The following is a 23610-nucleotide window of genomic DNA, read 5'->3' on the forward strand; positions in this document are numbered from 1 at the left end:
TTTGAAGCCTGAAATGTGGCAAAAGGTCGCAAAGTTCAAGGGGGCCGAATACTTTCGCAAGGCACTGTATGAGATGAGTAATGTAGGGTATGTAAGCATTATATAAAGTGGCTAGTGATAAATCGATTTCATCAATGTTTGTGATGGCTGTTTAACAGTCTGATGGCCTTGAGATAGAAGCTGTTTTTCAGTCTCTCGGTCCAAGCTTTGATGCGCCTGTACTGACCTCGCCTTCTGGATGATAACGGGGTGAACAGGCAGTGGCTCGGGTGGTTGTTGTCCTTGATGATCTTCTTGGCCTTCCTGTGACATCGGGTGGTGTAGGTGTCCTGGAGGGCAGGTAGTTTGCACCCGGTGATGCGTTGTGCAGACCTCACTACCTTCTGGAGAGCCTTACGGTTGTGGGCGGAGCAGTTGCCGTACCAGGCGGTGATACAGCCCGACAGGATGCTCTCGATTGTGCATCTGTAAAGGTTTGTGAGTGTTTTTGGTGACACGGATTCGGTACTGGTACTCCCTGTATATGTGTATTTATTCCTTGTGTTATTATTTTTCTATTATTTCTACTATTTCTCTTTTCTTTCGCTATGCATTGTTGGGAAAGGCCCGTAAGTAAGCATTTCACTGTTAGTCTACACCTATTGTTTACAAAGCATGTGACAAATAACATTTGATTTGAAATGGCTATGGTGTACTTAGCAATGTGGCCATTACCCCCTGTAGAGCATCATTAATGCAACCTCATGACTACCAAACCCTCTCAACAACCAGAGCTGTACTGACTTAACACTGAAGCTGAAGCCCTCTCACAGAGCAGGGGTGTGATGGAGGGAGAGAGAGAGAGAGAGAGAGCGAGCGAGCCAGACAGACAGACAGACAGACAGACAGACAGACAGACAGACAGACAGACAGACAGACAGACAGACAGACAGACAGACAGACAGACAGACAGACAGACAGACAGACATGGATAGAGACAGACATGGATAGAGACAGACATGGATGGAGGGATAGTGGGGTTGAGGGAGAAAGTGGTGGAGAGGGAAGGGGGAAAGACAGACAGACAGACAGACAGACAGACATGGATGGAGACAGTCATGGATGGAGGGATAGGGGGGTTGAGGGAGAAAGTGGTGGAGAGGGAAGGGGGAAAGACAGACAGACAGACAGACAGACATGGATGGAGACAGTCATGGATGGAGGGATAGGGGGGTTGAGGGAGAGAGTGGTGGAGAGGGAAGGGGGAAAGACAGACAGAGGATATTGCATGATTCAGTATTCAACTAATTGACCATTAGAATAAATTACCATGAGTCTTCCTGTAATTTGTGATTGGCCAGTTCTGCGGAGCATCAACAAAAACAACAACAGTGGTGGCTGGCAGACCGCCACAGTAACAACAACACCATACGGACAGGCTGAGACCATGACTTCATTAACGGTCCTTAGTTGTCATTAGTTACTAATGCCATGGTGATGAGTCTTGAGACCCTGGGCTGGGGACTGGTGGTGATGAGTGTTGAGTCCCTGGGATGGTGGTGTTGAGTGTTGAGTCCCTGGGATGGTGGTGTTGAGTGATGAGTCCCTGTGCCGGGGGCTGGTGGTGTTGAGTGGTGAGTCCCTGGGCTGGTGGTGGTGAGTGTTGAACTCCAGTGCTAATTGCTAGTGGTTATGGGTGTATATAGCTCCTGTCTCCTGAGGTTTGCGCTCGTTCACTACTTTCCACAAATCGAAAAGGCAAGTGTTAGTGGGGGTTTCCACCATATTTCTCATACCAGTCATTTCCTTTCAAATCAATGAAGGGAAGTGAATAAGTGAGAACAATAGGATGGAGAGATAATTGGGACATGGCTGCCCATATGAGCTGCCCACTGAGACAGCTCTTCCCAGGGACTTGTTTGCAGTGTTGGCCCTAGACTGTACCCCCTAGTGTTGGAGAGGTCAGCTGAGTTTAGAAAACATGACTGCAAACATAGGCAGCAACATCGATTTGTTGACATCTTATTGATTAATTTAAGTCAAAACAAAGGAGCAGATTCACTCTCTATTTCTCTCTGCCTGCCAGTATTTCTCTCTGCCTGCCAGTATTACTCTCTGCCTGCCAGTATTTCTCTCTGCCTGCCAGTATTTCTCTCTGCCTGCCAGTATTTCTCTCTGCCTGCCAGTATTTCTCTCTGCCTGCCAGTATTACTCTCTGCCTGCCAGTATTACTCTCTGCCTGCCAGTATTTCTCTCTGCCTGCCAGTATTTCTCTCTGCCTGCCAGTATTTCTCTCTGCCTGCCAGTATTTCTCTCTGCCTGCCAGTATTTCTCTCTGCCTGCCAGTATTACTCTCTGCCTGCCAGTATTTCTCTCTGCCTGCCAGTATTTCTCTCTGCCTGCCAGTATTACTCTCTGCCTGCATGTATTTCTCTCTGCCTGCCAGTATTTCTCTCTGCCTGCCAGTATTACTCTCTGCCTGCATGTATTTCTCTCTGCCTGCCAGTATTTCTCTCTGCCTGCCAGTATTTCTCTCTTCCATTTCTCTCTTCACTACTGATACCTCCTTCTCTTTCATCTGCTCATTCTCTCTCTCCTCTCCGTATTCTCTCTTCCTCTCCTCCACCTCTTCTCTCTCTCCTCTCTGTATTCTCTCTTCCTCTCCTCCACTTCTTCTCTCTCTCCTCTCCGTATTCTCTCTTTCTCTCCTCCACTTCTTCTCTCTCTCTTCGCTGTATTCTCTCTTCCTCTCCTCCACTTCTTCTCTCTCTCCTCTCCGTATTCTCTCTTTCTCTCCTCCACTTCTTCTCTCTCTCTTCTCTGTATTCTCTCTTCCTCTCCTCCACTTCTTCTCTCGCTCCTCTCTGTATTCAATCTCTTTCTCTCCTCCACTTCTTCTCTCTCTCCTCTCTGTATTCTCTCTTTCTCTTCTCCACTTCTTCTCTCTCTCCTCTCCGTATTCTCTCTTCCTCTCCTCCACTTCTTCTCTCTCTCCTCTCTGTATTCTCTCTCTTCCTATCAAGGTATCAGGTTGATTTGGCCCGTCTCATGGTTCCGCCATCCTAATGAATCTGTGTTATATTTACCTTTACCCCGGCTGTTCTGTTTCTGTATCAGTGGAGAGGTTTTCCCTCCCTGTTTCTACTGTTCTAATGTCACAAGTCCTAATTTTATCAAGTAGTACAAGTTTGCGGATCGTCCTTATTTTTACAGAACAAAAATATAAATATACATATAATGTAAAGTGTTGGTCCCATGTTCCATGAGCTGAAATAAAAGATCCGAAACATTGTCCATATGCACAAAAAGCTTATTTCTCTCAAGTTTTGTGCACACATTTGTTCACATCCCTGTTAGTGAGCGTTTCTCCTTTGCCAAGATAATCCATCAAGAAGCTGATTAAACAGCATGATCATTACACAGGTGCACCTTGTGTTGGGGACAATAAAAGGCCACTCTAAAATGTGCAGTTTTGTCACAGAAAACAATGCCACATATGTCTCAAGTTTTGAGGGAGTGTGCAATTGGCATGCTGACTGAAGGAATGTCCACCAGACCTTGAGAATTTATTGTTAATTTCTCTACCAAGTAATTTTAGAAAATTTGGCAGTACTACCAACCAGCCTCAAACTGCAGACCACGTGTAACCATTACAACCCAGGACCTCCACATACGACTTCTTCACCTGAGGGATCATCTGAGACCAGCCACCCAGACAGCTGATGAAACTGAGGTGTATTTCTGTCTGTAATAAAGCCCTTTTTATGGGGAAAAACTCATTCTGATTGGCTGGGCCTGGCTCCCAAGCCCACCCCTGGCTGTGCCCCTGCCCAGTTATGTAAAATCCATAGATTAGGATCTAATGAATTTCTTTCAATTGACTGATTTCCTTAAATTAACTATAATTCAGTAAAAAAATTGAAATTGTTGCATATTGCGTTTATATTTTTGTCCAGTACATATTGTCCCTGGATCAACCAATCAGCAGTTACTAGCTTAGTTACTAAAGCAGGTGCTATTTTGTCTCAGATATAACAATGTCAAATAAAATAAAAACAATCGTATGACACAGCACATTCTGAGGCCTCGGTTTGCTACTCACCAACTGCTTAGTCAGGATCTTCACAGAGCCACTGTCTTCACAGAGCCAGGGTCTTCACACAGTCCGGCCAGTGGACAAATAGACAGGCTTGACGAGTCTGGAGAGTAAGATAGATGTTGAGTAGTATTGATATTCAGGACAGCCAGCTGAGAGTGAAGGAAGATATGTCCCAGAGCAGGAGATGTTTGGGAAGTTTTGTCTACGGCCTAAAAGGCGTGTAGTAAACAGGTGTGTAGTACAACATGTGTGTAGTTCTGTTTTTGAACACATCCTCGCAGGTTGCTGGGCAAACGTACAGTTATTCTGGGAGAGAGGGACAGGAATACACACCAATCATCTGCACTGACACTGGCATGCCAGGAGGGGCTGGGGGGGGGGGGGGGGGGGGGGGGATTTAATGGTGACTGAAAGCCAGCTCTCTCTCTCACACACACACACACACACACACACACACACACACACACACACACACACACACAGACAACCCCCCTACAGTTGATCAGAATGGCAAACGTGCCAGCTTAGCAACCTAGTACCTTGGCTGCTACTGCCCTCTCCCCACCCTACCCCACCCTACCTTGGCTCATATGAGAGTGTGATGGATAGATAGGGGGGTTGTGTAAGGGAGTTCAGGGTGGGTGGTTGGTGGTGAGCCCTAACACTCCTCTGTCCTATTGGGAGAGTGATCACAGTAACAACAGTGTCATCTGTAGAGACTTCAACAGACATCTGTTGCTGGCCCAGAGCCCTGTTAAACTCAGCTCACCTCTCCAGTACCAGGGGGGCCAGGCAATGACTGCAAACAACACCCTCTGCCCTGAGACCTGGGGATACAGTTTTATTTATATAATACATTGTTTTATTATTGTCTTGTTACTTATTTACAAGAAGTATAACAGCATAATTGCATTAACTTGGTCCCAGGATATGTACAGTACTGCAGTAGTGTTCAGGCTATCCCATAGTAGTCCCTACCTTTCTCAATAAAAATGATATTGTACATTAAAATAATAAAATGATGCTGAAAATGTTTCACAAGTTAATATACTTCAGTTTATTTATTTAATTCAGAGAAGATAAAAGTTCCGACAGTAGGACAACATACAGTAACGGCACTGTACTTAAAGTTCTTCAAATCTAAATCAGTCATAACCAAACATCCCCAATAACAGAAAAAGGTTCCACTAACAGCTGTTCATTTTATTTGAGAATTGTGGCAAAAGAAAATCATGAGCCAATTTCCGATAAACTTCTATGAAAGTGACTATTACTGTTAATGCCATTTATTATTGTTATTTTCCTTCTTGGCAGATGTAACTCCTCTAATCCTGTGCCATGCCTGTGAACAGACTACCAGCCAATGTGTGCCCTCCTATTCTTAGGCTTCCAGGAAGGTATCTAGCTGCAGTACACTTGGTCTTGGACCTGCAGCAGCAGCATTTTCCAATTATCACTTTCACATTTTAGGTTCTGAATCATAAGTTTATCATTCATGAATTCCCTGTAAACCGCAGACCAATCTTACTGGAAGAGATGCTATGGCAGGTTACGGTCACAAACATGGTTATAAAATGGTTCATGTTTCCAAACCGGAGAGTTTGGACACTAAGGACCATCATGCCGAGAGAGAGAGAGACGACAGGATGGTCAGAATGTTTACAACAACACACTAACAACATCCCCGTAGATTTAGCAGACATGAGTCAGGCTCATGGTCTCGGGGTGAGGTAGCCTGTCACTTAAAAATCAGTGTCACCCTTGGCCCAAGAGTAAATTCCCTCTTGGTCAAGATGTTTTTTTTCCCTGTGGAAGGTCACGGTTCAGATCCTAGACATGCTCTTGTCTAGTCCCTACTTCCCAACAACCAGGCTCAACCATTTCTAACAGACACACTTCAGACAGGAGTGTTTAATTGACTGGGTTCTCAGAAGTACTGTGTCTCAATCTGCCCGAGTGCCAATTCTATGTTAGAAGCAGGGAGAGCTGAATCATGAGCAAATCAAATCAAAAAGTCCTCAGTGGCAGAGCAGGGAAGAAAAGACTCTAGTTCAAGCAGACAAAAACCTCCACAATGTCAATAACAAATTCAATTAAATTATCTGTAGTCTCTCACGACACACACTTATCTATTAAATTTAATTAAATGACCATAGGCCTTTGCTCAGGTGAGAGTGATTTGATTCAAGATGCTGAGTTGAAAACCTCTTAGATGTAAAGTCCCATTTGGGGGACCTGCGTGGTTCTGGTACCGGTTTCGGACCAACATTTTAGCATATAAATTGATCTGTGGACACTGTAGATTGAAATGGCTTGCATTGAGTGATAGCCCTGGTTCCCACGGATACTGAAAAACAGCTTCTATCTCAAGGCCATCAGACGGTTTCCACCCGGTTACATAACCCTGCACCTTAGAGGCTGCTGCCCCATGTACATAGACTTGAAATCACTGGCAACTTGAATAATGGAACACTACTCACTTTAATAATGTTTACAAATGTTTGCTTTATTCATCTCATATATATATGCTGTATTCTATTCTACTGTATTTTAATCTATGACACTCTGACATTGCTCATCCTCATATTTATATATTCCTTAATTCCATTATTTTACTTTTAGGTTGTGTGTATTATTGTGAATTGTTAGATATTACTTCACTGTTGGAGCTAGAAACACAAGCATTTCGCTGCACCCACAACAATATTTGCTAAACGTGTATGTGACAAATAAAAAGTGATTTGATTTGATTTATTTTCTGAGCCTGTGTAGGATGTGAAATCTGCAACCAGCTGGGATGTCCCTCCTACAATTTCCTTCGCTCTTCCGACTGTCCATCAACTCCTGGCTGAACCCTAGAGCCACTGACAAAGTACATATCTGCAATCGTTACATTGTAGCGTGGAAGGGGAGAGTGGTTTCATCACAGTCGCACATTCAGAGAGCCATTTATAGACATTCATATAAAATAATACATAGATTTTAAGAAATAAATACTTTCTGTTTGTCATAAAGTAGACGGACAAGATGAATATGAGATGAAAGGCAAGTTTCTAACAAGTTCAGGAAGCCACACTAGAGCTCTGTGAGACGTTCACAGCAATGGGGGCAGACATTTTGATCAAGTGAGACCTTTTTCTGTAATACTAAACACACAAATATATATTTTACAGTTATAAGGAATTTTTACCAGAAAGGTGAGATTTTAATCTTTCTTTGTGTATACAGCATTATTACTTATTGGTTATGGGCCTCTCTTGATAAATAATTACTTTTGGGGATTATGTAGATTCCATATAGTTACATTAAACTGGTTAATGATCATCAAAAATGAATGAAGTTGACTCTAAAACCTTCTAATGTTCAAACTTAGTACTCTGAGCTACCAGAGCTAGTAGTAGTAGTACTAGCAGCAGTAATGGCAGCACATTTTTTTATTTAACTAGGCAAGTCAGTTAAGAACAAATTCTTATTTACAATGACGGCATACCCTGGTCAAACCCGGACGACGCTGGGCCAATTGTGTGCTGAGATGCAGTGCCTTAGACCTCTGCGCCCAATTAGTGCTGGTTGAACACTTTACGTCCGGCACAGAGCTTGGAAAGGAAGTGTTTGGTGCCCAAGACTAGTCTAGCAATGGCTCTATAACTTTATAATATTTAAATTTTGGGTTTTTTTTCAACTCTTTGTTTCTCCCCAAATTGGTAGTAGTTATAGTCTTGTTTCTTTGCTGCAACTCCCGTACAGACTCGGGAGAAGCAAAGGTCGAGAGCCATGCGTCCTTCGAAAACACAACCCAACCGCACAGCTTCTTGACACAGTGCCCATCCAACCCGGAAGCCAGCCGCACCAATGTGTCAGAGGAAACACTGTACACCTGGCGACCGCGTCAGCGTGCACTGCGCCCGGCCGGACACAGGAGTCACTAGTGCGCGATGAGACAAGGATATCCCTGCCGGCCAAACCCTCCCCAAACCAATTGTGCCCCGCCGCATGGGCCTCCCGGGTGCAGCCAGCTGCGACAGAGCCTGGACTTGAACCCAGAATCTCCAGTGGCACAGTTAGTACTGCGATGCAGTGCCTTAGATCACTGCGCCACTCGGGAGGCCAACTTTACAATATTCTAACTTAGTGTTCTGAGCTGAATTAATAAATAAGAAGTTGAAACCCATAACAGTAACAGTTGTTAATTGCATTGGAGGGTTTAGGGGAGGCACTTTAACTATGGGATGGTTGAGATTAACACTGCTGTCTGATTTAGAAGAACGAGCAGAGAACAAAATAACTCTTATACAAAAGCAAAAGCATATTACAATCACGTAGGACTTGGATGTTGTTTTTTTTTTAAAGTACACAACACCCTGTTTAGCCAAATCTTTCCTTCGAAGTACGAATACGAATACATAATGTCTTTCCTTCAAAGTACGAATACATAATGTACTCAAGTACCATGCAATACATGTAGGATCTTAATTTGAACACCCTGTTGCAGGATAACTTTGATTGTATTTTAGGTTTAAAAAGGCTTTTGAAGTTTGTAATTTCCATTTTGAAATTTCAGATTGATCAACCCCTACAAAAATGGCCATTGATTAGAATCCACATAATAATTCACATTTCCTGTCTCTGCAGGATTATTTTCCTGCTGTAGGAAACTGGCTCAAATTAAGATCCTACATCAGTATATGTCCTAAAATACTAGACTAAATGGATTCTGGAGGTATGCAAATACGTCAATACGACCCTATCATTCTATCAAAATCTTGTTTTCGCCACCATTCAGAGTTCTCTGGTACTATGCTATTAAATGCTGTCATTAAAAGACCATTTACAAACAACCTTGAGAATGTAATTTCCATGACTGTGATTTCTGCACTCATAAAGTCCCTAATGGCCTGCACACGTGTCCACATAGAGGCTTTATGATGCTGGTGGATTTGAATCATCATTTACTGAGCAGTCGGGGACGTGGTTATGATGGGAAAATAGCCACGCAGGGAGCGGCCAGATGCGTAGAAGAATCCAACCATAGAGTACTTACACAGCCAAGAAACTCCACCACAGCTCACCAAAGTGCTCTTCTGCTTCCAAACACATAATGTATAATTATATCCATATAATAAGACACTTCATTGACTGGATATGGTTTTAAATGTGTTTACTCTGTACACAGAATGAAGTGTACCACTGTGAATTAATTACTAAGCGTTGCATTAGTAGTTCATTGTAGCTCTGGTGACCATTAGCAGTAGTTACTTTTCATGTTCAAGGATGAGGGGCTATCGGAGGAGACCAAATGTCCAGGAAAGAGAACAATGGACATAGAAAATTAAGTACAAAGTGTCAGATGGTGAGTGGAAATAGTTGCTTCACAGCAAACAGAGGGAAAGGACAGGGTGAAACTGAAATGATCCATTGAAAATGTTCAGGCCACTTGAGAGCATGTTGACAGTCGTTTCCCTTCCCACTTACTCTCTGTCTCTGACACACACAAACTCACCTGTATTCTCTGAAAAAATAATAATCAAAGCAAATAATCAAAATATTAACAGAGCCAACCGTGAAAGGAGGTAATGCAGGGGAAAAACTCAGGCAGGGTCTGAGACTTCATTTTACCCCAGTCACATGCACAACACTGATTGATGCAGTGATTGAACCACAGTCTCCGGTGGGGAGCAGCATACAGTGCATTCAGAAAGTATTCAGACCCCTTGACTTTTTCCACCTTCAATTGTTACCCCCCCCACCCCACCCCCCACCCCTCATCAATCTACTCACAATACGCAATAATGACAAAGCAAAAACAGGTTTTTAGAAATATTTGCATATTTAAAAAACTGAAATTTCGCATTTACATAAGTATTCAGACCCTTTACTCAGTACTATGTTGAAGCACCTTTGGCAGCATTTATAGCTTCGAGTGTTCTTGGGTAAGACGCTACAAGCTTGGCACACCTGTATTTGGGGAGATTGTCCGATTCTTCTCTGCAGATCAAGCTCTGTCAGGCTGGAGCGTCGCTGCACAGCTATTTTCACGTCTCTCCTGAGACGTTTGATCAGGTTCAAGTCTGGGCTCTGGCTGGGCCAATGAAGGACATTCTGAGACTTGTCCTGAAGCCACTCCTGCATTGTCCTGGCTGTGTGCTTAGGGTCGTTGTCCTGTTGGAAGGTGAACCTTCGCCTCAGTCTGAGGTGCTGAGCACTCTGGAGCAGGTTTTCATCAAGGATCTCTCTGTACTTTGCTCCGTTCATCTTTCCCTCAATCCTGAATAGTCTCTCAGTCCCTGTCGCTGAAAAACATCCCCTCAGCATAATGCTGCCACCACACTTCACCGTAGGGAAGGTTTCTTCCAGAAGTGACGCTTGGCATTCAGGCTAAAGTGTTCAACCATGGTTGCATCAGTTCAGAGGATCTTGTTTCGCATGGTCTAAGAGTCCTTTAGGTGCCTTTTGGCAAACTCCAAGTGGGCTGTCATGTGCCTTCTACTGAGGAGTGCTGTAGAGATGGTTGTTCTTCTGGAAGGTTCTCCCATCTCCACAGAGGAACTCTGTTGCTCTGTCAGAGTGACCATCAGGTTTTTGGTCACTTCCCTGAACAAAGCCCTTCTCCCCCAATTGCTCAGTTTGGCCGGTCGGCCTGCTCTAGGAAGAGTCTTAGTGGCTCCAAACTTCTTCAATTTAAGAATGATGGAGGCCACTGTGTTCTTGGGGATCTTCAATGCTGCAGAAATATTTTGGTACCCTTCCCCAGATCTGTGCCTTGACAAAATCCTGTCTCTGAGATCTGCGGACAATTGGTTTTTGCTCTGACATGCATTGTCAACTGTGGGATCTTATATAGCCAGGTGTGTGCCTTTCAAAATCATGCCCAATCAATTGAATTTACCACAGGTGGAACCCATTCAAGTTGTAGAAACATCTCAAGGATGATCAATGGAAACAGGATGCACCTGAGCTCAATTTCGAGTCTCATAGCAAAGAGGATGAAATAAATGTAAATCAAATGTTATTTGTCACATGCGCGGAATACAACAGGAGTAGTTTAGCCTTACAGTGAAATGCTTACTTACAAGCCCTAAGCATACAATGCAGTTTTAAGAAAAATACCTAAAAAAAGAAATAAAAGTAACAAATAATTAAAGAGCAGCAGTAAAATAACAATAGCGAGGCTATATACAGGGGGTACTGGTACAGAGTCAATGTGCGGGGGCACCGGTTCGTCGAGGTAATTGAGGTAATACGTACATGTACAGTGCCTTGCGAAAGTATTCGGCCCCCTTGAACTTTGCGACCTTTTGCCACATTTCAGGCTTCAAACATAAAGATATAAAACTGTATTTTTTTGTGAAGAATCAACAACAAGTGGGACACAATCATGAAGTGGAACGACATTTATTGGATATTTCAAACTTTTTTAACAAATCAAAAACTGAAAAATTGGGCGTATCAGAGGCTGCTGTTCTATCCTGCATATACAGTGTATAACTTGCTGGCTGTATGTTATTCATGTCGTCGTTCAGCCATGACTTGGTTAAACATAAGATATTACAGTTTTAATTGTCCCGTTTGTAGGATATATGTGATTGTAGTTTGTCCACTTTATTATCTAGTGATTGTACGTTGGCCAATAGTACCAATGGAAAAGGCAGATCAGATAGCCACTCGTCGCCGGATCCTCACAAGGCACCCCGATCTCCTTCCGCGAAACCTCCGTCTCATGTGATTGAAGGGGATGAGGGCCTGTTCGGGTGTCTGGAGTAAATCCCTCTCGTCTGACTCGTTAAAGAAAAATTATTTGTCCAGTTCAAGGTGAGTAATCACTGTTCTGATGTCCAGAATCTATTTTCGGTCATAAGAGACGGTAGCAGCAACATTATGTACAAAATAAGCTACAAACAATGCAAAAAACTGTTGAAGGAATTCTAAATTCCTCTGTTTTAATTCCCAATCAAAATTAAACACTCTGTCAATGCATTCGAAGGGTTTGTAAGACCCTATATTTTATAAGAATGGACAGAGCCCCTGACTCTTAAAAGTCAGGTAACAGCCTTTAATTCAAGAGAGTACTGCTTCATACACATTTTACCACAGGTTATAAACTGAAAATGACGTCAGCGTTTTCTAAATGTTCCGTCTCTTCTTGACACTGGTAGAAAGGCTCTATAGATCTCAAGCCTTCCCTCCTCGCCTAGAGCCAAGGTCAGTCAGTGTAGATAAGCATTCTAGACAGTCTGGAGATAGTCCGTCCCTGCCATCTGGAGATAGTTCATTCATTTGTACAAAGGAACAGACCGTCATTGTTCCAACTTTTGCCCACGTTCACACACCTCCGTTCCAGTACCAAGGCTGTGTCTCAAGCCTTCCCACATCCGTCTCCCTACCAATTTAATACAATTTACGAGTCAAGGGTTTCTTGTGTAGAAAAGCATTCTAGCCAGTCTGATTCATTTGTACCAATGAACAGACTGTCATTGTTACTAAACTCCTGACCACATTCACTTCAGTACTGGGATCAGATAAGAAAATCCATACATATACAGTAATATTTAGTATTTTGATTAGTACATATACAGTACCATAATTGTATTCTGATTAGTACATCCTGATTGAAATGTATACATGATTAGTCATTATAGATAAAAATTCCCTTAACAAAAACCAAACAAAATAGCGCGGTTGGTTAAGAGCCCAGAAAACGGCAGTCATCCCCTCCGGCGCCATCTTTTTGTTCTTATGTATATAAGGTGTTTATTTTATAAATATGCCCAAATTTCTAAAAACCTGTTTTTGCTTTGTCATTATCGGGTATTGTGTGTAGATCGGGTATTGTGTGTAGATCGATGAGGATTTTGTTTTTATTGAATAAATGTTATATTAAGGCTGTAACAAAACAAAATGTGGGATAAGTCAAGGGTTCTGAATACTTTCTGAATGCGACTGTCCAGGAGTGATACCACTAGACCACAACCCAGGCTTTGTACTGGCCCAATTCTTTTATGTGTGGATTCACTCTGATTTTCTTTTTTGCAAAACGTTATTCAAGCTACTGACGGAGTAAAGTCAATGGACAGATTGTGCAAAACCATTTTTAAATGCAAAACCATGCAGTGAGGTAAGTCCAAACACCTGTGCCTGTTTAGCCTTGTTAGCTTGAGATGCGCTCTCTCTCTCACAAACGCATTGCTACCTGTGGAGATGGACTGAGCCGCATAAGATGGGATCCAGCAGGAGTTCTTATGCCCTCTGCTCCTCTCATCTCATCGCTCAGTGGAGATATTATGTCTTTAGACTAAGAAATCATCTTTGCAATGTGTAACAACACCAGGGACTCAACTAGGAACATTTGGACAGACAGTGAAGGAGAGGACACGGATTGGCCTTTTTTATTTTGGAAAGTCAGTTGGGAACAAATTCTTATTTACAATGACAGCCTACCCCGGCCAAACCCTAACCCGGACGACACTGGGCCAATTGTGCACCGCCCTACGGGACTCCCAATCATGGCCGGTTATGATCCAGCCTGGAATCGAACCAGGATCTGTAGTGATGCCTCAATCATAGCACTGAGATGCAGTGCCTTAGACCGCTGCTCCACTCAGCTTTATGCCCCACCACTACAGAGTTTAGTTAGCTTCTTAGCCAGCTGTAAATATTTGTGCGTCTAACTTTCTCACTCATCATTATTCACAATTCATTCAGGATTATCTGTAATCATGGTAGCATCCACATTAATGTAGAAATGTTTAGAAACATAGTTTATTCTTACAATAAAAGGGATTCCAAACTGACACAATACATACATTCATTTTTATTGGGCACAAAATGATCTGAAACACAAACAAAACTCATCAGCAAATGCATCCAACAAGAGACCCAATCCATAATCATTGTGTGCTAGGAATATGGGACCGAATACACCACCTTCGACTACTTTAATACACATACAAATTCATTTGTCCCAATACTTTTGGCCCCCTAAAATGGAGGGACTATATACAAAAAGTGCTGTACAAAAAATGCTGTGAATCTCAACGATTCACCCAATATGGATGAAAATACCCTCAAATTAAAGCTGACAATGTGCACTTTAACCTCATTGTTATTGTCAAATCCAAAGTGCTGCAGTACAGAGCCAAAACAACAACGAAAATGGTCAGTGTCCCAATACTGTTGGAGTGCACTCTAGGTAGGGGTAAAGTGACTAGGCAGCCTTTATCCATCTGATACTTTGTTTACTAAGCCTAGTTGGTACCGCATGCACAGTTGTGTCGGTATTTTAAGCTAAGCTGATCTTCAGTATTTTTGTTTTTGTGTGAGCTGTCCATTGTGATAATACAGAGCAGCGGAGATAGGCTACTTCATAAGCACTCTATCCATGGTCTCGGAGTCTCTGCATTTGAACTTTATGTTAATTGTGGTATAGTCTGAAGTAAGCAGAATTCAATATAATTCCAAGGCAAGAGCCCACCAAAATGTATCCCCTTGATGATTTCAACTGCCCCCTTAGTCACTTTATCCTGGCACCAGGACTGATGCAATACACAGGCTTACACAACCTTCACACAGGGCCTCTTTCCCTTGCCTGAGGATTTCTCTAAATGACTTACGCAGGCTCTGATAATGTTAATATCCATAAGACTGCGCAGTGTGCTCCGGCATTGTCTAATGACGTCCTTGGTCACCATGGATCATCATTAGATCAAGATGCTATAGATCAGTGTCAGACTTAACCTCATATTTTTGTTCTCTCTGCGTGCGTAAGAATCCTTTATGACTACTGTAATGTCCCTTAGTACCTCCCCTACTACACATCCACACTGGCACAGAGCCTCATCCGCTCTAATATGTGATTACCTGCAGCTGTGAGTGTATGTGTGTGTTTGTCTGTCTCTGTGTGTGTCTGTACGTGTGTGTGTGTCTGTGTGTCTGTGTGTGTGTGTGTGTGTGTGTGTGTGTGTGTGTGTGTGTGTGTGTGTGTGTGTGTGTGTGTGTGTGTGTGTGTGTGGTGTTTGTGCGTTCATTCGTACGTGAAAGCATGCGCAAGCGGGTGTATGCATAGGTTGCAGGACAGAAACTCAGAATGCAACCTATTAGATTAGAATCTTGCTCGATGGTGTAGGTTGTCATGACATTAAGTCGTCGTGACAAATAAGATGTCACTCTAGGTAGAAGATATCATCAATCATCAGAGATTCCCCCTCCGGCAGTACATCAGGTGTGTGGAGGGGGTGAGAAATAAGACTAGGAGCTGTAACCACAGCGCACGGTAAATCACATCTGGAAGTGGTGTCCTTCATTTACAACTCCCTTGTTTCTCATCTTCACTAATCACAAAATATAGGATATTTTTCATGGGTATCAGGCTGTCCTTGACAGCACAGCGCAGAAAGCTCACCTATACATTCATCTCAGATCAGTTAATTTAAGGAGCGACATGGTAGGAGGTTGGAACATCAAATTAATGAAGCCATAGAGGTCCATACATTCACAGCATCAGTCATATAGACACATTCACAGCATCAGTCATATAGAGACATTCACAGCATCAGTCATATAGAGAGACATTCACAGTTTCAGTCATATAGACACATTCACAGCATCAGTCATATAGACACATTCACAGCATCAGTCATATAGACACATTCACAGCATCAGTCATATAAACACATTCACAGTTTCAGTCATATAGACACATTCACAGCATCAGTCATATAAACACATTCACAACATAATTCATATAGACACATTCAGTTTCAGTCATATAGACACATTCACATCATATAGCACACGCTATTATTCTAAGCGACTTACTTTAATGAGATCATACTCCTATTCTTACTGGTCCCCAGTGGGAATTGAACCCACAACCTTGGTGTTGCCAGCGCCACACTCTACCAACTGATCCACACGAAATAGGACAAGAAGATGGAAGAGGGTGCGCTAAACTGGCCTGCCACTGTCCTCTAGTGGTAAGCATGAATAGCTTTACTCCTTCCCAGGAGCCACTGTTTATACCTCAGGTATCTGCCGAAAGGAAACGCCAACATAAAGTGTCTTAGTAGGACGACACCACCAGCCAGAAGAGAGTCACTGCACCTTGGCATAGTGTCTGGAACTCTATTGGAAGGATGCAACGCCGTTCTTACACGCCGTTCTTACATTTGGTGTTTTGTTGATGGTGGTGGGAACCGCTGTCTCAGGCGCCGCTCCAGAATCTGCCATAAGTTTTCAATAGCGGAGGTGAATACGGTGGCCCCCATGTACTTACCACAAATTCCTCATTTTGCTAAGTTCTCCGTATTGTACAGTGGTCTCCGTTAATCTTTTCTTGTATGGTTATTAGCATTGTTTACATGGTCTCAATTTTTGCTTCAAGACACCGCCAATTTGGAAAACTGAAAAAGTTTGTTGTGGATAGTGCTAAAACAATGACGTCATATCTGAATTCTGCCATCTTTATGCGTGTTCACCGTTGGGTTGAGATCTGGTGACTGAGACAGCAACGGCATATGGTTTACATCTTTTTCCTGCTATTCAAACTATTCAGTTACCATTTATGCCCTGTGGACGGGGTCTTCATCATCCTATGGGGGCATAACCATGGTAGCCAAAATAATGGCCTGCCCAGCATTTTTATACCCTATCACCCTACTCATGACAGGATGTTAATTGCTTAATTAACTCAGTAACCACACCATGTGTGGAAGCACCAGCTTTCAATACACTTTGTATCCCTCATTTAATAAAGTGTTTCCATTATTTTGGCAGTTAGCTGTACATCAATGGCCCCCAGCTCCAGTCCTCCAGTACCTCTAACTGCACACACATTTCTGTTGTAGCCCCAGACAAACACTCTTGATTCAACTCAAAGGCTTGATGATTAGTTGACAAGTTGAATCAGGTATACTTGCCCAGGGCTACAATGATTGTGTGTACTGTTGGGGGGGGGGGGGGGGGGGGGGGGGGGGGGACACTGCTGAACGGGATGGTAATAAATGGTTCTGCTCCTTCTGAATTACACAGACTTATCATATTTCTTTAGTCTTTACAAATCTGATTTCTACATAACACACAGTAATGTCCTCATCACCTACAGCTCTTTAACACAGTAGAACCTTTCCACGATGCCATTGGCTAGATTGTGCCACTAAGAACGAAGACAGACACAGATGACGTTTGTTTGTTGTTTCTGACTTTCATCTTCTCTATTTATTTGTGCATTGCACTTATCACTTTATCAAGGGTAAACAGAACCCACAAAGAGAAACACAGAAACCACAGGAGGTTGGTGGCACCTTAATTGGGGAGGACAGGCTCATGGTAATGGTTGGAGTGGAATAAGTGGAATGGTATTAAATACATCAAACACATGGTTTCCATGTGGTTGATACCATTCCATTTGCTCTGTTCCAGCCTTTGTTTTGAGCCTTCCCCCCCTCAGCAGCCTCCACTGACAGAAACGGTTTACATTTTTAGTAGTAATACTTTTACAGCCGACAAGCAAACACATACAGTAGTTGTATCCAAATCGTATCACATCCTCACGTACAACAGTTTCAACAACACTCATCCACTATATAGAGAGAGGTTGGCGTTTTAACATTGCCCTAAGTTAGCAGATAGACAAGAGATTTCAGTCAGCTAGGGAGCTTATAGGGGTTCTCTCTCTCTCTCTCTCTTACACACACACACACACACACACACACACACAAACACACACACACACACACACACACACACACACACACACACACACACACATACATACAGTACATACATACAGTACATACATACTACACAGCCACAGCTTCTGCCATTGGTATAGTCACCAGAGAAAGCAGAGAATACAGTGGACAGACAGTCTCTTTAGTTATATACTGGTCAGTGGTCAGTCAGTGCTCACATTAGTCGACAACTCAGGTGTGGCCTTTTCACAGAGGAAACGGTTGACAGAGTAGGCTGGTCCTCCTATAGCTCCTCTCACCAGCCTCCTCTGGTTGACAACATCAGTATGCAGGGGATAAAACAGGGAAATGGTTGTATCAGATGAAATAGATGTGCCAGTCTACCAAATGCATTGTTTTACACAGATAAGGGTTAGAGGGGGCCTATATTAGGATCTCACAAGCTTGATAGTGGTCCAATACACTCAAGTATAGTAATGTATTATGGAATGATGTGCCTCCATGTGTAGCAAGATAAAGTCAGTCCTGTAGTCCTTCCACTAGTTCTCCCAGTCAGTGAATGCAAAAAAGATATGCTTCAAACTAATGTAAATATAAAAGCCCTCATCAATGACAGGTTGCCTTTGATCAATCAGAATTTCATTTCAAATATTTGTCATGATTTAAAAGTAAACACTTTAGAGGATACAGCAAAGGATGAATAAGACAATACACCACCTGCATGTTACTAAACATTACCCGCAATAAAATGAAAGATTCTTCATTGGGAGGGACTGAATCATCTGAAATTAGTCAATAAATGAACATAATACAGAGTAAAACTACACATAACGATGATGAAGCTTCTTAGATAAGTACAGCAGTGTGATAGGGGATACTTTCTCTGATTGTGGATAATATCCTTTACACACAGGTTCTTTCAGACTGTAGACACTACATTTACAGGAGAAATTAGGGTTAAGTGCCTTGCTCAAGGGCACATCAAGTGATTTTTTACCTAGTCAGCGCGGGGATTTGAACCAGCAACCTTCCGGTTACTAGCACAACATGCTTAGCCGCAAGGCTACCTGCCGCCCACTAGCAAGTGACTGTAAAGATGAGAGTGAGTACTGTATGTTTAAAGCTGGAATCGATAGCGGTCAAACTGCCATGTCCATTTGTGATATTACAAAGACGGTACTTCGGACATGATTGCACACTCGATAGAACAGCAGAGTTTTAAAAAACCAAGATGCTAGATGCTGGATATCGCTCTCTCTCTCTGAACTCCTCTCCTCTCTTCGTAACAAATGTGCCTGGGGTGACCGGTGGCGCTGTTTCACCTAATGTGGATTCCAGATTTAAGACTGGTAATAGACTGCCGCGGAGTTTACTCTCTGTGTTAAAGCTAAAGACATTTTGCACCTTTCTGAGACGGAGGGCAAGAAAACACAAGAACCAACCACCGTAGGTAGTAAAGGTGGGGGTGCAACAACGAATATCCTGCCTACCTTCACCTACTAACTGCATGTCAAGTTGAGTCTCCAGGTTGTTGTCAGAACGAACACATGTTACCCCTGGCTTGCAATTATCTTGTTGTCTCCTAGAACTCTCCTGTGGAGTTCTGTGGAAGCACATTGATCTAAATTGGTAATTCAAATAACATAGATAACAGTAGCTTTTCCATGAAGATAGACAACTCAGGTGGAAACTCTGTGATCGCTCTATATTCAATTATTTGACATGGTATTTCTGAGATCACTGTGGTGTATAGACCTTACAGTCAGTGGTACAGTGCCTAATTGAATAGGCCATCCACTCCCAACACTGGCTCTAGATCTTCACTTCAAAGTCACACAGGTGACTGTGACAGGAACACTGTGTTAATGCTACTGTGTGTAAAACATTGGCATCGTCCTGCTCTATATAGCACCTGGCTAACAACACTGTGACCACAGGTATGTCATTATCACCTATGTCCGGTGTTAGGTGGACAGTATCACTCCGGCGATGTCTCCATAGACAGCTGGATGACTGCATTCATTGGTTCAGGACTCTTTGCTTGGTTCAGGACTCGGACATGTAGGACAGGGTTGAACAGTTCTTGTTGGACAGTTGGACAGTTCTGCCACCAGATACATAGGTAGGTGGGTAGGTAGGTATCTTTCTGTTAGTCTGGCTATTGAAGTCTCTATGGAGTAGAGTCCACAGGACAGTGACAAGAAGAGAAGGAGGGGGGGAATCAGATCCGGTGGGGGCTTGATTATTGATCACAGGGGGTCGGCAGGAACTCTTTCTCTCTCTCCCTCTCTCTCTCTCTCAGCTCAGTAGAGTGCTTTTTGTCCTTGGCTGTCAAATTCTGACCAGGCATCATTCAGTTCCATAAAAATCATCTTGGCATATTGTTCATAGGGCTGTCCAGTGGCCTGGGAGAGGGGACAAGGAGGAAAACATCAGTCAGTCACGTTGTAATTTACTGCAGAGGTGAAAAGTGTATATTGTACAGAACCTCACTATATCATATCTGGTGTTTGTTTGTTTGTGTGTGTGTGTAGAAGAATTATACCCGTAGGGGGTACAGGGGCACTTTCCCCACACAGATTTGTCCTGTAAATGCTTTTTTTCTTTCTCTGCAATACTACTAGCCATATAGTAATTGTATGAAATTGTCTTTAGCTAGCCCAGATAGGTTCTCAATCTCCCAACCTCATAACTAGCTACAAAGAAAACACTTCAGGCTATCAATCAAGTTAGACAGTATATACGGTATATATGCAGCTCTGGAAAAAAGAGACCACTGCAAAATGATCAGTTTCTCTGGTTTTAGTATTTATAGGTGTGTGTTTGGATAAAATGTACCATTTTGTTTTATTCTATAAACTACTGACAACATTTCTCCCAAATTCCAAATAAAAATATTGTCATTTAGAGCATTTATTTGCAGAAAATAAATAACAAAATATCACCAGTCTCAACGTCAACAGTGAAGAGTCGACTCTGGGATGCTGGCCTTCTAGGCAGAGTTGCAAAGAAAAAGCCATATCTCAGACTGGCCAACAAAAGGAAAATATTAAGATGGGCAAAAGAACACAGACACTGGACAGAGGAACTCTGCCTAGAAGGCCAGCATCCCAGAGTCACCTCTTCACTGTTGGACTGGTGTTTTGTGGGTACTATTTAATGAAGCTACCAGTTGAGGACTTGTGAGGCGTCTGTTTCTCAAACTAGACACTCTAATGTACTTGTCCTCTTGCTCAGTTGTGCACCGGGGCCTCCCACTCCTCTTTCTATTCTAGTTAGCGCCAGTTTGTGCTGTTCTGTAAAGGGAGTAGTACACAGCTTTGTACGAGATCTTCAGATTCTTGGCATTTCTTTTCATTTCTCAGAACAAGAATAGACTGACAAGTTTCAGAAGAAAGATCTTTGTTTCTGGCCAGTTGGAGCCTGTAATCAAACCCACAAATGCTGATGCTCCAGATACTCAACCAGTCTAAAGAAGGTTAGTTTTCAGCTATGCTAACATAATTGCAAAAGGGTTTTCTAATGATCAATTAGCCTTTTAAAATGATAAACTTGGATTAGCTAACACAACGTGCCATTGGAACACAGGAGTGATGGTTGCTGATAATGGGCCTCTGTACATCTATGTAGATATTCCATTCAAAATCAGCCATTTCCAGCTACAATAGTAATTTACAACATTAACAATGTCTACATTGTATTCCTGATCAATTTGATGTTAGTTTAATGGACAAAAAAATAGCTTTTCTTCCAAAATAAGGACATTTCTAAGTGACCCCAAACTTTTGAACGGTAGCAAATTACACTCATTGGAGCTAATTATATTCACTGGAGAATCTGACAGTAGGCATTGAAACCCCCCCACCAATACCAGTCACGGCAAGTGATGCTGGCTCCTGGCAAGCTTTCTTGGCTTGAACATTAACTTTTGTCAACACATTGCTAACTTTTGTTCAACCAGTGAAACACCTGTTATTAGTGAATGTGTTTGGAGCACAGCTATCGTATAATAATCACCATAATCGTCTTAATACATACATTTTAAGAGAATTAAAACCTAATATTAAAGTAGATTTAGTTTACCCGAAAGTAGTGTTCCATTTTTACATGAAGTGGGTAAAGTTGGTAATCATCTCACGAGGAGAACAGCACAGTTGGGAGGAGAAGCTTCATTTCCAACAGTTCTAAGCAGTCCATTTGTTTTTAAGACAAGGGTGTCACTAAAGCTGTGTTGTATTTATTAGGTATTGTAGCTCATTTTGTAAGATGTTATGATGCATTACAAGCAAGAACAAAAAAATCAACAAAAATAACTATTATGAAAATAACTGCATGACAATGAATCATTACCCCAAATCCCATAATCGTCAAAGCCCTAGTTTGAGTTACCTGTCTACCTAATAGGCTATGTTAGAGTTTATACTTCTTCCAATTAGGTGGGGAAGTTAGAATAATGAACGACTATCTATCAAATCTATTCATTTTAAAATGTTGATTACTTGTCCTTGCCATTATCATCCACCGGATGATGTTTTTGCTAACATGATTGGGGTTCCTGGGTCGCCGGTTTGCCTGGGTGGGCGTCCCTGGGCAAGTTAACGTTTTAGACACCTGCTTTAGAAAAGCAATAAATAACTAAAGGTACTGAATAAGACACATTCCTTTCAATCTTTTACCTAGATTATAGCAGAAATGCAGAGAAGCATTTTTTCTTAAAAAAAAAACTGATAGTCAGGAGGTGTTGTGGAATAATGTGTCAAATACAGTGGGGCAAAAAAGTATTTAGTCAGCCACCAATTGTGCAAGTTCTCCCACTTAAAAAGATGAGAGGCCTGTAATTTTCATCATAGGTACACTTCAACTATGACAGACAAAATTAGAAAAAAAATCCAGAAATCACATTGTAGGATTTTTTATGAATTTATTTTCAAATGATGGTGGAAAATAAGTATTTGGTCAATAACAAAAGTTTATCTCAATACTTTGTTATATACCCTTTGTTGGCAATGACAGAGATCAAACGTTTTCTGTAAGTCTTCACAAGGTTTTCACACACTGTTGCTGGTATTTTGGCCCATTCCTCCATGCAGATCTCCTCTAGAGCAGTGATGTTTTGGGGCTGTTGCTGGATAACACAGACTTTCAACTCTCTCCAAAGATTTTCTATGGTGTTGAGATCTGGAGACTGGCTAGGCCACTCCAGGACCTTGAAATGCTTCTTATGAAGCCACTCCTTCGTTGCCCTGGCGATGTGTTTGGGATCATTGTCATGGTGAAAGACCCAGCCACGTTTCATCTTCAATGCCCTTGCTGATGGAAGGAGGTTTTCACTCAAAATCTCACGATACATGGCCCCATTCATTCTTTCCTTTACACGGATCAGTCGTCCTGGTCCCTTTGCAGAAAAACAGCCCCAAAGCATGATGTTTCCACCCCCATGCTTCACAGTAGGTATGGTGTTCTTTGGATGCAACTCAGCATTCTTTGTCCTCCAAACACGACAAGTTGTTTTTACCAAAAAGTTATATTTTGGTTTCATCTGACCATATGACATTCTCCCAATCTTCTTCTGGATCATCCAAATGCTCTCTAGCAAACTTCAGACGGGCCTGGACATGTACTGGCTTAAGCAGGGGGACACGTCTGGCACTGCAGGATTTGAGTCCCTGGCGGCGTAGTGTGTTACTGATGGTAGGCTTTGTTACTTTGGTCCCAGCTCTCTGCAGGTCATTCACTAGGTCCCCCCGTGTGGTTCTGGGATTTTTGCTCACCGTTCTTGTGATCATTTTGACCCCACGGGGTGAGAACTTGCATGGAGCCCCAGATCGAAGGAGATTATCAGTGGTC

At 42.5% G+C, this 23610-nt stretch overlaps 2 protein-coding genes across 5 annotated transcripts in view; both read right to left on the reverse strand.

Annotated features, from left to right (window-relative positions):
- LOC110524724 (leptin receptor) overlaps window positions 1–4318 on the reverse strand; it is an 87259-nt gene extending 82941 nt beyond the window's left edge. The window contains exon 1 of the mRNA XM_021604608.2: window positions 4082–4318. The gene's annotated coding sequence lies outside the window, so the exon portion shown is untranslated. The remainder of the gene's footprint in view (window positions 1–4081) is intronic.
- A 12935-nt stretch (window positions 4319–17253) lies between these two features.
- LOC110524725 (DnaJ (Hsp40) homolog, subfamily C, member 6) overlaps window positions 17254–23610 on the reverse strand; it is a 60704-nt gene continuing 54347 nt past the window's right edge. For all 4 annotated transcript variants that reach the window (XM_036978620.1, XM_036978617.1, XM_036978619.1 and 1 more), the window contains one exon: window positions 17254–20168. In XM_036978620.1, coding sequence (XP_036834515.1) covers window positions 20067–20168 — 102 coding nt within the window. In that variant the 3' untranslated portion in view covers window positions 17254–20066. The remainder of the gene's footprint in view (window positions 20169–23610) is intronic.

Source organism: Oncorhynchus mykiss, chromosome 5, assembly GCF_013265735.2.
Source record: "Oncorhynchus mykiss isolate Arlee chromosome 5, USDA_OmykA_1.1, whole genome shotgun sequence".
Taxonomy (NCBI): domain Eukaryota; kingdom Metazoa; phylum Chordata; class Actinopteri; order Salmoniformes; family Salmonidae; genus Oncorhynchus; species Oncorhynchus mykiss.